Below are 15,764 nucleotides of genomic sequence, written 5' to 3'. Positions count from 1 at the left end.
AACCCCCCAAAAGGGGGTAGATAACAGCCAGTTTATAACTCTGTGAGTAGATTGCACTCTCTTGGAAGTTGGCCACCCCTGAGTAATCTAACCTAGGGGTTACCAGAGCATAAACAAGAGTAGTTAGGCTGTCCCTGCCCAGATAGGGGCACAGCCAAAGCTGATGGAAGACACTCTGCGCCACTGAGGTCACCTGAGCCTCAAGCAACGGCAATGGACCCAGAAGTATCCCCAAGCTACTTACCTGCTTCTTCAGAGGGAGTGTAACCCCATCAAGAACAAGCAACTTCCCAGGATGAATGGGAGCTGGCTTACCTTCTTGGGAGATGGGGAGGATAACCTCTGAATGGCCCTTGATCGGATGGCCAGGGGGTCAGAGATGTTACAATAATCACTGTGGTCATGTCCACACCATACATTTAGGGCACATATCTTTCCCCAAAGAATACTGGGAGCTGTATTGTGTTAAGGGTGCTGGGAATTGTAGTTCTATGGAATGTACTGGTAGTTCATTCTTTGGGAGAAGCTGTACTGTTCAGGTGATCTAAATGAGCTTTAAATGTATGTCGTGGGTGGGAACTAGACAGCTTTGGATAAAAAAAGCATTAGCCAGAAGTGCAGTGAACAAGCTAAACCGCACAATGGCTAAAAACAGAACGTCCATTTGCCAAGACAGTATACCTTTGATTACCAGATCCTGAGAACAAACAGCAAAGACCAGCTAGCTGAGCTACCATACAACGGTATCATCACTTGCCAGCTCTTAAAATAGACAATTGTAGTACCTGGGGGGCTGAAAGGCAGAGTGGGTCCCTTAAAATTATTTTCTTCAGGTGGATTGTTGGCAAACGGCAGTTCTGACTGGGTGGTGTGAACAGCATGACCATAAGGCACATCACAGGCACAACAATGCACAGAATTTGTGGCATCTCTCCGGTCAGAAGGAAGCTCCTGGACAAACAACTGGCCAATGAAAACTGAACATTGGGGAGGTTGGAGGAGAATTTCCAGCTGTTCTTTGAACAGCAAGGAAAAAGCAGTAAAAGACCAGTGTGAGCTGCAACAAAATGTTGCAGCGTGGAACGCTCCTGTTTCACACCCTTACCTCTTTCAAGTTCCATTCCATTCCATTATACTTTCATTTCAGTCCTCATTGGCCTATATTTTGGGCAGGATTTTAAAGAGCCAGTGGCCCAAGTCCCCTTTGTGGACCACAAGTCTTTGTAGCAACCAGGCACCCTTCAGCCCTGCTCACTGAGCATCCATCGGGGACTGGATCTAGCAGGGCTCTCCTTATGTTGGATAAGACACAAACAAGTCGAAGTTCCAGTTTTGACCCTGGAGTTTCTGGGTCTGCGCCCCATCTCCTGAAAAAGAAAACAAACCCGGAACTCCCCCCCCCACCCTTTTGTGTGCGCGGGCGAGGGGGCAGGAGGGGCTCCTCAGCGGCCCTTGGGCAGGGAGGGGTCGGCGTCTTGCTCCCTCCGCGCCCGCCTGGTCAGCCGGCGCTTGCAAACTTTGCAGCCGGGCCGCCCCGGCCGCAGCGCCCTCCTTCTCCCCCTGCGGGGCTTTGCGCACGAGTCGGCGCCGTTTTCACACGGGCTGCTGCTCGCCCAGCCGAGATAAGAGGCAGCTGCCAGCGACGCCGGCCTTAGCGGGTGGGGAGGCGGCCGAGGAAGGGGGCGCAAGGCCGGAGAGGTCGAGGCTGAGCGGGGGCCTCCGCGGGGAAAGGAGCGTCCGCCGGTTTGCACCTGCCGGCGAGGATGGAGCCGGGCTCGGGAGAGAAGAGCCAGCTCCTCAACGGCGTGGAAGGCAGGTGAGTCGCGGCCAGCGGCCTCCGCGTTTCTTTCCCCCACTTTGCTTTCTGCTCCTGCAGTTCTCCGCCCCGAAGGCAATGCGGACGCTTCGCGCCAATATAGCTCCAGATCCATTTACTACCTCGCTGCTTCCCCAGCATTAATTCTTTGCCACAGTGCAGTCCGATTTTAAGCATGTTTCCTCCGCAATAGGAGCAAACTCCAAGGGGCCCAGGTCCCTTCTGGCTCCCCCCAATAAAATATTTGATGTTCCCCCCGCACCCCAAGTTGATAGGTATTGCCATTCAAATAGTGTGCGCCTTGTGATTATGCGGGACGCAGCTTGCCTCCCCCCAATATTTTATTTAAGTTGGTACCTTTGTAGATGGGGTAAGTCCCAACAAGTTAAGGGTGATCTGATGATGACACTAAATAGGTGCAAGATTGGACTGTAGGTGTGCAGACCTGTGTTTGCTCAGGTGTGAATCGTGTTGCGTTCAGTGGGAGTTACACCCTAGTGAGCGCCAGGTAGAGCCTTGCAGCCTGATCGAGGTCGCTGGCTTTGGGAGAGGGGCTCATCACCGCCTGCCCACCTCCCCATCTTACCCAGCCTATTGGTTAGAGTTTGGGGGCTCCATGAAAGCATTCAGATCCAAAATTGTGCATGCAGACCCTCCCAGCCACCCTCTCTTACAGTACTGGAGCCCAAAGAAGTGTAATGAACTTACAAAAGAGAAAAATCCTGCCAATTCCTAAAACATGGGTGGAGAAGCTGTGGCCCTCCAGATGTTGTTGGACCCCCAATTCTGCCAGCCCCCACCAGCAGGAACATGGGCCAGGAATGACTTTTACTGATTGGTTTTGGCAATTTACATCCTGCTTAACAGTAGTCCTCTCTAAAGAGTAGAAACAGCAAACTCAGTAAACACCATGGAGATAAAATCAGTTAAAAGCTAACTCTAAAATAAAAAGTAGCTTAAAATGACTGCTGACATGGGCTCCGGAAGTTCAACAGGGAAGTGGGGGGGGGGTCAGCTATCTGATATAAGCTGGGAGGGGACTGTAAGCTTGCAACATCTGGAAAGCCAAGGGTTCCCTGTCTGTGGTCTAGAATCAAATCAAGAAGTTAAACTTTTCCTGGCATGAAATTTCAGAGAAGCTTTATCTGTTGAATGTCGATATCTGTTGTGTATTTGTTAAAGGCAAGGCAGGCAGCTTTGCGTGAAAAAAGGATGGCAGCCTCCGGCTCAAGCCCTCCCAGGGTGCGTGTTCAAAGAGTAATTAGTCACTATTAAGTAACTTTGACATCCTTTTTCAACTGCAATAAGGGTATCTGAAAGCAAGGCAAAAGGGTTGTTTCTGTACAACCCCACTATACCAGGGGAAACCTATGAGCGGAGTGTGGGTTCTGTTCTTGCAGTTGAGATTGCGAACAGAGCGTGGGATCAGAGGGTAGGGATTGTTCCAGTTTAGTTAATGTAAAAATGGAATCTTCTCTAATCTAGCATAAAATGCTTTGCAGCAGGGGATGGCAGCATTTCAGGAAAAACGCAGGGCTGTTTTAGAGAGAGCCTGGGCTGCGACATGTATTTGCTACACTTACACACCACCCTCCTGGAAGAAGCACTGAGCAGTGTGCTTACCCCCCCCCCCCATATTATCCTTACCACAACCCTGTGAGTAGGTTAGGGAGAGAGAATTATATGCCAAGGTCACCCAGCGTGGGCTAAACTCTGCGTTTGTTCTTGTTATAGAAAGAGCATCTGCAAGGAAGCAACTTCCAGGCAAATGTGGCAAAAGCTTAAAACTTTTTCCTCTGCCAGCCCTGTTCCAAGAAAACTTGCCTCTTGGAAGCGGCAGTTTGCATTTCAAGGGCACCATCAGAGGCTTCCCTTGAAATGTAAATTGCAACTTTGGAGAGAAAAAGGGTTTGGTTTTTTTGGCAGAGAAGGTTGCATGGAGAGAAAATAAGGTCCTCCCCACCCCACCCTCAGGGTCCCAAGATTGCTCAAGCTTTGCAAAGGATGCTGTCTATATTCTTAAAAACTTACAAGTTGCTATATACATTAAAAAGCTTGAACTTGGTTTGATATACAGAACAAAACCCTTGCATGTTAAGTGCATTATTGCAGTAAAGATCACCCAGCTTCATGGCTGAGTGGGGAATTGAACTCTGGTCTCCCCTACCCTCCTTTGGCACTTGAGTGTAGAAACCGAAATTGTTTGCCTGGGCAGATAGAAGGCAGAGGTGTAGGAGTGTGTGTTTGTGTGTGTGTGTGTGTGTGTGTGTGTTAAGAACCTCCGACAGTAACATGTTCGGAATGCAGCCTGCTCTATGAAAGGTAAGAATCACATCCACCCATTGTTCTGCCTGTGTCCCTCTTGCCTGCCTTTGGCATGCAGCCCCCAGAGGTTCCCTGCCAGTGACTGTAAGAGGCATTGTCACATTGCAAGGGCACATTCCACCCAGGAAAAGAACACCAGGGAGGGGCAGAGCAGGGCTGGTGCTGCAGGACAAAGGCCCCGGGGAATGAATGGGGCTTGGCCAACTGGGGAGGGGGAGGGGCTGCATTTGCCCCCTGGGCCTGAGGGTCACCACCCTTGACTTGAGTGGTGCATATGTGCAGAGGCAACAGAAGCCAGATTGGGTAGTGCTGCCTAATGGCTGGAGGGTGTGTAAATCAAACTCACTCTCTCACACACACAAGCAAACGCTCACGCAAAGGCACATGCCTATTTCCTGCTTGTTTTGATAACACTGTGAGGATTTCTACTTGGCACTGCCGCACAGGAGAACCTGAATGCTATACCATCAAACGAAATATTATTTTAAATAATAATAATATATGTGATCAAGCTACTATTTCTTTCTTTCCAACCAAGGGATACATTTCTATCCCACCATGTTGCCCAGAGTGGTTGGGGCAACACAATAAAAGTAATAAATTATTATTATTATTATTATTATTATTATTATTATTATTATTATTATTGGCTCAAGGTTATCTACCTAGTCTTCCCACACCCCCATTTTATCCTCACAACAACCGTGTGAGGTAGGTTAAACTGAGAGACCCAGTGCCACCCAGTGAGCTTCCCAGCCATGTGAGGACCTAAATCTTGGGCTTCCTATGTCCTAGTCCTGCACACTAATAGCTCCAGTACAGTGACTTTGAATTAAATTCACAAGGAGCTGAAGTAAGGCCTCTGCTGTTTTCTGCTTTGCTTTTCCAGCTGACACTCAACATGGTGTGGCTAACTAACATACTTGGTCCTTACTGGCCATTTTTTTGTGGTGACGGGGGTATTCAGTTTATTGTTGTGCTTCTGCAAATTTAGAGTTTGTGGGACAGCAGCATCTCTGCCTGATACAACCTCTCTCTCTCTCTTTAAAAATCTTATGTTTATGACATAGGTCTTATTTAGGAGTTGTGGGTAAGAACTTCCCAAACCCAATTGTCGGCTACGTTCCAGACCTTTCCTCCTTCGAGCTGGGCCTGAACGGGAACCAGCACTGCCATTCCAGCTGGGCATCTAACAGCAGCTACGATGCTGAAAAAGAGAGAGCTCGGAAGAAGCTCTACGTCGCCTCGGCCATCTGCTTGGTCTTCATGGTGGGAGAAGTTGTGGGTAAGGCTCTTGACGCTTTTTGACATCACTGTTTGCTGTTTGGGTTGTGCATCATGACTGTGTACAAAATTATCATCATCCTATAGAATCATAGAATTGTAGAGTTGGAAGGGACCTTGAGGGTCATCTAGTCCAACCCCCTGCAGTGCAGGAATCTTTTGTGGAACTCAAACCCACAGCCCTAAGATTAAGAGTCTCATGCTGTTATTCGTATTATTTACCTGCCCTTCACCATAAGTTCCCTGGGCAGTTTGCAACACATTCCGGCCAGCCACACGGAAGGGGTGTGAAGCACAGGCAGTGAGGGCTGTGGCCTTGGGCGGAGGGGAGTTCCAAGGGATGCATAAAGAGGTCTGCATTTGGCCCACAGGCCTGAGTTTCCCCAACTTCTGTAATGCATGAATCATTTGTAATCAGTGTTGGAAATTCGCATTGTTCTAGGCACATTTTGCAACAGGGAATTTCATTAGTGCGAGCAGCTTCTGAGTTCTGGGTGCGGTACTGCGCCTAATATTTCAGATTAAAACTGCAGAGTGGAAGGAAAGGAGGACCCTTTTCTGGCCCCCCCCCCACTTCTAGCTACTCTCTGAAGACTGGAGAAGAGACCCTCTCAAAAGTATTAGGGGGGTGGGCAGACCACATGAAAAAGGAACATAATATTTTAGCTGCAGTTCATTCATTTTCAGCTTTGTATTCCTGTTATAAAAAAGCACGCCTAGAAATTCCGTTGTTGTGCCCTTAACCTAGGATTAAGGTGCCATTTAGCTCCTGGCTTTCATATCTCAGTTTCTAATACTGCCCTCTGCCTGTGGGGCTCTCTCTTCCCAGGGGGGTACCTTGCTCACAGCCTTGCCATCATGACTGACGCCGCCCACCTCTTGACGGACTTCGCCAGCATGATGATCAGCCTTTTCTCTCTCTGGATGTCCTCTCGGCCCCCTACCAAGACCATGAATTTTGGTTGGCATCGAGCAGGTAACAACATCCTGGCTACTAAGGAGGAAGTCCCAGTTAATACAGTTAAGCAGACTTCCAAGGAAGCCCACCGAAGGTTGTGCCTGCTGGCTATGTGACATTCACACTGTAGCAGATCAAATGCAAACTTCTGAGCAGAGACTATAGAGCTGTGTTGGTGGGGCATGCTGAATTTAAAAAACCAAACCAAACCAATGAGGGGGCTGAAAAGATATGTTGGTTAAATTAATGTAACTTAGTTTTGCTTTGTAAGTAAAATGTGTATAAAATTTCATAGAAATAATTAAAAATGATTGCCAAGTACTTGCAGTTGTTGTTGGCCTCCGTTTGTCTCTGGAGACAATGGAGGAGTGTGCCTTTGGGGTGAAGTCAAACCGTTGGAGAGTTGCATTGCCTGCTGTGGCTGTAGAGACTGATATGGGAGAGACATGTTTTGTTGCAGTTAGGGCAGATGAAGGCGTCCAATTGTGCTGCTGAAGATGCAGCTATATTATTATTATTATTATTATTATTATTATTATTATTATTATTACTTAGCATTACCTGACATTTTTCAGAAGGTAGAATTAAAAGTATTTGGTTTTCTGAAAGCAGAGGGAACAATGGATCTCATTTTAAGCCCAGAAAATAACTGTGTGTGCATCAGTGAGGCAGGGAGGGCTGAATTGGGGACGGTAAGATTTGTGGGCCCGATTCACATGGAACTCCTGCACACGGGACAATTTACACGCAGGTCCCAATTTCTCCTGTCCCCCCTCCAATAAGGGACTTAATGTCTTTATTGTTTCAAACAGTTCTCAGGACATAATTTTTACTGTTGAGGCTGCCTGCACAAATAGAGCAGCACTGAATTGGGCCTCTTGTTGCCTTGTGAATTGGTCTGTCTGTTGCAAGAGAATGTATTGGAGCAGTCTAATTGGGCAGCTTTATTTGGTGGACATACTCCCAAGTGTATGCAGCTAGGACCAAACTCTCAGAAATTACCTGCTTGGGGAGTTGTTGCTCTTCACCTGCCATTGACACCTAACCTAACCAAACCTTCCTGGCTTTCTCTGCAGAGATCTTGGGAGCCCTGCTGTCCGTGCTGTCTATCTGGGTGGTGACTGGTGTCCTGGTTTATTTAGCAGTGCAACGGCTGATCTCGGGCGAGTACGAGATAGAAGGGAATGCCATGCTCATCACCTCTGGCTGTGCCGTGGCAGTAAACATCATGTATGTAAGCATGCTCAGAATGCACTTGAATGGGCACCTAAGGAAGTTGCATAAACTAGAGATTCTCCTCAGATGGGGGTTGACCCTGGCAATGGATTGCGGCCTGCATAGATCAGTGGTACCATGCTTTGTAGGCCAAAACACGTCTTGTGTTCATTGTGGGGAATCTCCAGCCTTTTGGTCCTGCCCACTGACATCAGATGGTAGGTAAAGGTGTGGCTGCCTTCACTTTGAAGTCGCTTTGCAAGCAGTTTCTGTTGAAGCCTCCTGGAAACTGACTTAAAAAGCGATATTGTCACTTGAAGTGATAATGAAGTCAGGTGATTAGCCTGCAGGCATGTGTGGAGGTAGAGATCTGTGCAAAAAGGATCAGGAAGCTGGTGATAGAAAAGACCTTAGCCAGAGGCCCTGGTGAGACACTCCCAATTAAGGGTCTACATTACTGGGCTGGGCAGACCATCTGAGCTGGTGTGAAACAGCTTCCTGGGTTTTTGCTTCTGGATGACAGGGGCTGAATGAACAAAAGCCTCTGGTCAAAGGAAGAGCCCAACTCTCTTGCCCCCACTTCTGAGTGTTTTTACTTTTGATGATCTTCATTTAGTGCAGGGGTAGGCAACCTAAGGCCCAGGGGCCAGATGTGGCTCAATCACCTCAATCCGGCCCGTGGACAGTCCAGGAATCAGCATGTTTTTACATGAGTAGAATGTGTGCTTTTATTTAAAATGCATCTCTGGGTCATTTGTGGGGCATAGGAATTTGTTCAATTTTTTCCCCAAAATATAGCCCAGCCCACCACATGGATGGTGGACTGGCCCACGGCTGAAAAAGGTTGCTGACCCCTGATTTAGTGCAATTATCAGATTTCTGTCCTGCCCTTCTTTCTGAAGGTTCCCAGGGTGGCAAACAACAAGTAATAAAACTTATGTACAGAATGCAAGAGTAGTTGAGAAGCCAGTGTGGGATTTAGTTATTTAACTGTAACATTATTTCTCTGCCCGTCAGCTGGGGAAAGGGTCCCAGAACTGCTTATGGAAGAATAAAGATAGTTTCTGCCCACCGCAGTCGGAAAGAAATGACAGAGGAGGAAAAAGCAATGAGGAGGGAAGAGGAAAACAAAAAAGCTCGGATACCAATTCTTAAAAGTAACAAGTGACAGCCAGCTGAGGCTGGAAGAGAGTTCAGGAAAGATCAGAAAGCAGAGCCAATGGTATGGCCCTGCTTCCCATCTTTGCCTCTGCTGCAGCCTGATGCTCTCCTTTTGGCAAAGTCTTCTCTCCTTGCCCACTTTTCCTTTTAATTTCTCCCTCCAGAATGGGCATTGTTCTCCACCAGTCAGGGCATGGGCACAGTCACGGCAATGGGCACAGTCACGGCAGTGGCCCCAACACCAGTGTCCGGGCTGCTTTCATCCACGTGGTTGGGGATTTCCTACAAAGCATTGGAGTCTTGGTGGCAGCCTACATCATCTACTTCAAGGTAAAGCGGTCTGGAATAATTGATAATTGCAAAGAATATTTATTCCATGATGGAGCAGCTCTGCCGACTCCCTTAGGAGACAACTGCTGCTGTTACCATGTTGGCTCTGTAAAGAACAAGCTTGTTTGGGGCCAGTAATAAGTTAGGTGCAGAGCAGAGCAGAGCAGGGACTCTGCAGTCGAGTGGCAGAGCATCTTGGGTTCGGTCCTCAGCATCATCCTTCCCTTAAACCCTGGAGAGCTACTGCTGGTCATTGTAGTGGGTACTGATCTAGATAGACCGTTGAACAGATGCTGTATAAGGCAGAGAGGCTCACAGTTTTCTTTCTCCTTCGCCTTCTTCCTCCAGCCAGAGTACAAATACGTGGATCCCATCTGCACCTTCCTGTTTTCCATCCTGGTCCTTGGAACAACCCTAAGCATCCTCCGAGATGTTGTCCTTGTGTTGATGGAAGGCAAGTCTCCCCTTTTGAAGTGGGCGAAAGAGATTGGGGCATCTGGTTGGACTATGCCATGAATTTTCTATGTATGGGGGAGGCTGCTTGGTGTGGGGGGACATTGTAAGTCAAAGCAAGACATTGCAGCACTTAAAATGCAGGTAGTTGCTTTACTTTTCCTTTGTTTGACTTCTGTTGCATTCTAAGGGTTTGGGTTGGGTAGTAATGTGTTAGTTATTTCGCCCTGTGTCTCTTTGTCCCCATAGCAGCTGGAAGGGTGCACCATTTGAGTCTAGAAAATGGGATGGGGGGAGGAAGCACCACTCCTCTGTGTCTCTGGAGCAGGCATAGGCAAACTTGGCCCTCCAGATGTGTCAGGGAACTGCCATCGGAGAGACAGGTGGTGGACAGGCTACAGGAGAATAGGAGAGAATCTGCAGTAGAAGAGGGAACCAGCAGGGGGAGTGCAGGAGTCACAGCGGAGGGGAGGCTCTGGGATGCTTCCAGTGAGAGTAGTGGAGAGGTAACGGGACCCCCGTTGGGAACGCCCACCCTTCGCCGGAAACTGTCACGCAGAGAGTCTCGAAAGCGCATGTCTGTCAAAGAGCTTTTATGTTGGCGTAAATTCCGTAGACGCCCACTGTCAGATTCTACCAGCGACTGACGGAGTCATGCTTTGGGGGCTCCGTTAGTGCATCGGTTTGGATGACCAGCCAAACCCCAGAGGGATCAAGCTTTTACGCACAAGCAGCTCACTATCCCATCACAGCAATCTGACAGTCTTTGAAAGCAGCTTGTGCAAGCAGAAGGCATCATGAGCGAACCATCCGGAACCGGAGGACAGAGGAGAACACAGGGGGGTTCGAAGAAAAGAACGGGGCGTTGTATTACAAAGGGGCACTGTACATACCCGACGGGGAACTGAGGGGCAGAGTACTCAAGCAGTTGCATGACAGCCCCACAGCGGGACATTTTGGACAGCACAAAACCATGTGGTTGGTTACCAGGGAGTTTTGGTGGCCCAAGGTGAGGGAGGACGTACGGGAATATGTCAGGGGTTGCGACAGGTGCCAGCGAGCGAAAGGAGAGAGGGTGGCGCCAGCGGGGCTATTACAACCCTTACCCACGCCCGAAAGGCCATGGGAGGCAGTATCCATAGATTTTATGACGGACCTGCCAAAATCCAAAGGCAAAACAGCTGTCATGGTGGTGGTAGATCAATTAACCAAGATGTGTCATTTTATAGCTTGTTCACATGCAGTCACAGCGGAGGAAACCGCCAAGTTGTTTGTAGAACATATTTTCAAGTTGCATGGCGCCCCCTTGAGGGTGGTCAGCGACAGAGGGAAACAATTTACTTCCAGGTTCTGGAGGAAACTTATGAGCTTACTGCACGTAGAACTCAATTTCTCAACTGCCCGGCACCCAGAAACCAATGGGCAAGCGGAAAGGGCAAATGGGGTTTTACAACAATACTTGAGGTGTTATGTAAAGGACAGAGAAAATGATTGGGTGGATAAGTTACCTCTAGCAGAATTTGCCTACAACAACGCAGAGAACGTGTCCACAGGGATGAGTCCCTTCCTGGCAAATTATGGGTGTCACCCCCGGGCATTCCCAGGAGAGGGAGGGGAGAGGTGGAGCGTGCCGGCGGCGGAATATTTTTTTGAAGAGATGGAGGCGATCCACCGTCAGCTTCAACTTAACTTAGAGAAAGCCAAGGAAGAATATAAGAAGCAAGCAGACAGAAATAGGAGGGAAGGTGAAACTATAAGGGTGGGGAACCGGGTGTGGTTGTCCACCCAAGGGCTACCGTTCAAGGGCGGGAGTAAGAAATTGAGGCCCAAAAGATTGGGACCCTTTGAGGTCATACAGCAGGTCAACCCAGTGGCATTCAAACTCAGGCTGCCCAGTCACATGAAATTACACCCAGTATTTCACAGGTCATTACTGTCGCCGTACCGAGAGGGACGCGAGTGGGGGGAGCGTGAGAGAGAGGCCACCCAAACGCCCGTGATAGAAGAGAGAGAGCGCGACATGAACGTGGCAGGAATCATTGATTCCAGGTGGAAGGGAAATCAGGTGGAATATCTGGTAGAATGGGAGGGGGAAGCAGAGTCGGAAAACACTTGGGTACCAGCAGAGGTAGTCAATGACGAGGTTTTAATAGAAACATTTCATCAGCGTTTCCCAAGAAAACCGCAACCTGTGGCTCGATTTAGAAGGGAACACTTTGGGACCACTGATGAGGAAGGAGAGTTTGAAGGGTTCCCAGAGTCAGGGGTGGGTGAAGAAGCCGACTCCGACGAAGAAGAGGAAGACGGGGAGAGAGACGGTACGCCGTGGCCGGAAGTGTTAGAATCCTCGGACGACGAGGAGAGTTCCTTCAGGGGCTTTCCGCCCTCACCGCCAGTGGGAGAGGAGGCGGGAGGGGGTGAAGGGGGCCCTGGGGGGGAGGTGGATGTCAGGGAACTGCCATCGGAGAGACAGGTGGTGGACAGGCTACAGGAGAATAGGAGAGAATCTGCAGTAGAAGAGGGAACCAGCAGGGGGAGTGCAGGAGTCACAGCGGAGGGGAGGCTCTGGGATGCTTCCAGTGAGAGTAGTGGAGAGGTAACGGGACCCCCGTTGGGAACGCCCACCCTTCGCCGGAAACTGTCACGCAGAGAGTCTCGAAAGCGCATGTCTGTCAAAGAGCTTTTATGTTGGCGTAAATTCCGTAGACGCCCACTGTCAGATTCTACCAGCGACTGACGGAGTCATGCTTTGGGGGCTCCGTTAGTGCATCGGTTTGGATGACCAGCCAAACCCCAGAGGGATCAAGCTTTTACGCACAAGCAGCTCACTATCCCATCACAAGATGTTTTGGGACTACAGCTCCCATCATCCCTGACCGCTGGTCCTGTTAGCTAGGGATGATGGGAGTTGTAGTCCCAAAACATCTGGAGGGTCGAGTTTGCCTATGCCTGCTCTGGAGGGTCCCTTCCTCTCCAGCTGCTGAAATGGAAGAGTGGGGAGCCTCAGGCATGGGGGCAAAATGAAGTCCTCCAGTCCTCTCTCCAGCTCTCAGGGCTGGGAAAAGGACCCCCAAGGAAACACGAAGTCATCTTCCATGGTATAATCCAGGCTTCCCCAAACTCGGCCCTCCAGATGTTTTGGGACTACAATTCCCATCATCCCTGACCACTGGTCCTGTTAGCTAGGGATGATGGGAGTTGTAGCCCCAAAACTTATGGAGGGCCGAGTTTGATGATGGGAGTTGTAGCCCCAAAACTTATGGAGGGCCGAGTTTGACTATGCCTGGTATAATCCAATCAAACTATGTGTTTTAGCTTTGCGCAAGACAAAGAAGCAGTTGTGTCATCTTGTTGTCTTCTTCTTACCAGCATCTCCTTCTCCACCTTTTTCTTCTCTGCAGCCACCCCAAAGGGTGTGGAGTTCAATGATGTGAAGAGTATCTTGCTGTCCATAAACGGAGTGAAAGCCCTGCACAGCCTCCATATTTGGGCCCTGACGGTGTCTCAGCCTGTGCTATCTGTCCACATTGCCATCAGTAAGTTGAGCAGGTTTTTTTCTGGGGGTTGGGGAGAGGGGGGAGAAAATATAATAAATCGGGCTTCCAGTTGTGGTCGAAAAAACCTGAAAGGCACCCAGGTTGGCAAAGGCTGTTCTAAATAAACAAGTATAACTGAAAGGTGGGAGCACAGAAACAAATGAGGGGTCTCGTGCCTGCACACCCTGCCTTGCATCTCAGCTTCTACGAATGCTAGAAACTTACTTTGTTTTGGATTTTTTTTATAAAAATAAGAAATATGGGCATCTTGTGATACATCTGGCAGGGGAGACAGTCCCTCTCCTTCCTTCTCTGCCCACATGGCTATGCATGCCTCGATGAGTTGCAGGTTTAGGGGTTACAAGGTGCAGTCACTGTAGCTGAGGTGGATGTTGGCTTTTGCAACTAGGGAAGAAAAGCATGTGGGCATAGACAGTGCTGGCACCCAGAAAAGCCAGGCTTTGACTGGGATGGTCTGCCAACCTCAACCCTTAATCCTACCTCCTCCTACCCAGTGGGTGGGTGGCTTAGGCAGCGTACTGAATGAGGATCTTCAACTGCCCCCAACCCCCAACCCTGTGCTTTTAAAAAAATGGAACACTTTGTATTTGTTTAATATTATTATTATTAATAATAATAATATTAATAATTTATATGCCACCCATCTGACTGGGTTGCCCCAGCCACTCCGGGTGGCTCCCAACAAAAAATACTAAAAACACAATACACTTTTTTATTTTTAAACATTTCTAAAACGTTTAAAAATCTCTTAAGCCGTATACAAAAATAACACTGAACCAAATAAGACTATCACAAAATCAGTGAATGAAACTCAGGAACTGGTTAAAGATAGCATTTGGAAATAATAGGGCCCACTCCAGCATGTCACAGAAAGCACAGGCAAAAGCAAAAAACAAAATCATCTTCACATGACATCTGAAGCAACTAATGGATGATGTTTCATATATACCAGAAGGTGCTTGTGGTGGTGCAGATGGGGGAGAGAGGCTCTGAAATTGCTTGGATCCTGACCAGTTTGTGGGCCGTGTCCTTGGTTATGTTTTGTTGCCATTGAGTTGATTACACAATCACCTTCATGAACAGTCCGTTTTGATCCTTTCTGGGGAAGAAGGTGCCCTAATAGCCAGCTGTAAACCTTCTTTCCAACAGGCAAAACTAAAGAGGTCTGTAGGGGAGCTATCGCAGATATTTGGGGCCCAAGTAGGGCCACAAACATGTACTATGAGAAAGGCTCCCAGATACACCACTTAGCATGGAGGAAATCAATCCATTTGTGCCGCCTTCCTCAACGTGGTGCCACCCAGATGTTTTGAACTACAACTCCAAGTACACCATTTCCCCTCACTTTGTGTCAAATAAACACAAAGTGCCTGTCTTCCTTTTGCTCCACTCACTGCTTGCCTCCCTTTCCAGACAAAGACGCAGATGCCCAGGCTGTCTTGAAGGAAGCGAGTTCCCGCCTGCAGGGAGCCTTCAACTTCCACACGACGACAATCCAGATCGAGAACTACTCCGAGGACATGAAGGACTGCCGGGAGTGCCAGAGTCCCTCTGACTGACTGTTTAGAAAATAAGAGAACCTGAGGAGAGTTGTAGAGCAGCCTGCAGATAGATATGCGGCCTTGTCAAAACTGCTACCTCAGAATTCGTTCCAGTGTGACCGTTACTCAGGGCCAAGTAACTCATGCAGTGTCACCTAAGTGCTGATGCTTAGTTTGTTGGGAGCAACTGAAAGTACTGCGTTCTCTCTCTCTCTCTGTCTCTCTCTCTCGGATCTGTCTGTCTCTCTGCTTCTCCCTCTTTCTGTTCCTCTCTCTCTCCTATAGTTTTATAAGTACCTGAAAATAAAACTGGGATCTTTCTGTTTATTGATTTGGCTGTAATAGCTCCTCAATGCAAGGAGTTTCCTCTTCCTCAGTGGGGTTGGGATCTTTCTCCTTGTATCTAGAGTAGAGATGGGAGAGGAAGTCAATTCAGTTTGCATTTAAAGGCAAACTTACGTAATTTGCACTTTTTGAAGCAATACATGGACCAAAACACCACCTATTGTTAGTAATTTGCACTTCTTGGCTGCAGAACTGTACTGCAAAATGCCAAATAATGTGCTCAAAAATTTACCTGCTAGGGGAAAGTGTGTTAGTTAGCTAGCTAGTTAGTTAGTTACAGTGGTACCTCGGGTTACAAACTCTGCTAACCCGGAAGTAGTACCTCGGGTTGAGAACTTTGTCCCCGGATGAGAATGTAAATCGCGCGGCAGCAACAGGAGGCCCCTTTAGGGAAAGCGCGCCTCAGGTTAAGAACAGTTTCAGGTTAAGAATGGACCTCTGGAATGAATTACCATAAGTTCATAACCCGAGGTACCACTATATTTTTGTGCATATAATGGGGTTGCCATTATATGCAAAAAAAAATAAGTGTTTTTGAGCTTATTATTATTATTATCAACACAAAAACAGCCCCGTTGCCATACGTCTGGGTTTTCTCAGGCATTTTGCCATTTTCCAGAAATCCCGCCTGGAAACTATTTACAACGACCAATTCTCAGACATGTTTGGGGAAACCTGGACGTATGGTAGCCCTAGCATATAACATGCAAATATACATTATTTCGGGAGAAATTGCTTTGCAGAGATGTGTATGTTTGTCAAAATAGCATCCCAGAAGG

General features: G+C 48.3%; 1 protein-coding gene across 1 annotated transcript; it reads left to right on the top strand.

The window, feature by feature from the left end:
* Positions 1-1,485: 1,485 nt before the first annotated feature.
* SLC30A2 (solute carrier family 30 member 2) lies at positions 1,486-14,965 on the top strand. Its single transcript, XM_081869343.1, has 8 exons — positions 1,486-1,816; positions 5,212-5,426; positions 6,255-6,401; positions 7,460-7,613; positions 8,924-9,089; positions 9,438-9,543; positions 12,944-13,078; positions 14,513-14,965. Exons 1-8 carry the CDS (start codon positions 1,764-1,766, stop codon positions 14,656-14,658), a joined length of 1,122 nt encoding a protein of 373 aa, XP_081725469.1. The 5' UTR covers positions 1,486-1,763; the 3' UTR covers positions 14,659-14,965.
* Positions 14,966-15,764: the final 799 nt, after the last annotated feature.

Source organism: Podarcis erhardii (genome assembly GCF_964252035.2).
Source record: "Podarcis erhardii genome assembly, chromosome: 7".
In the NCBI taxonomy this organism is placed as follows: domain Eukaryota; kingdom Metazoa; phylum Chordata; class Lepidosauria; order Squamata; family Lacertidae; genus Podarcis; species Podarcis erhardii.
This window is presented reverse-complemented; position numbering and strand designations above follow the sequence as displayed.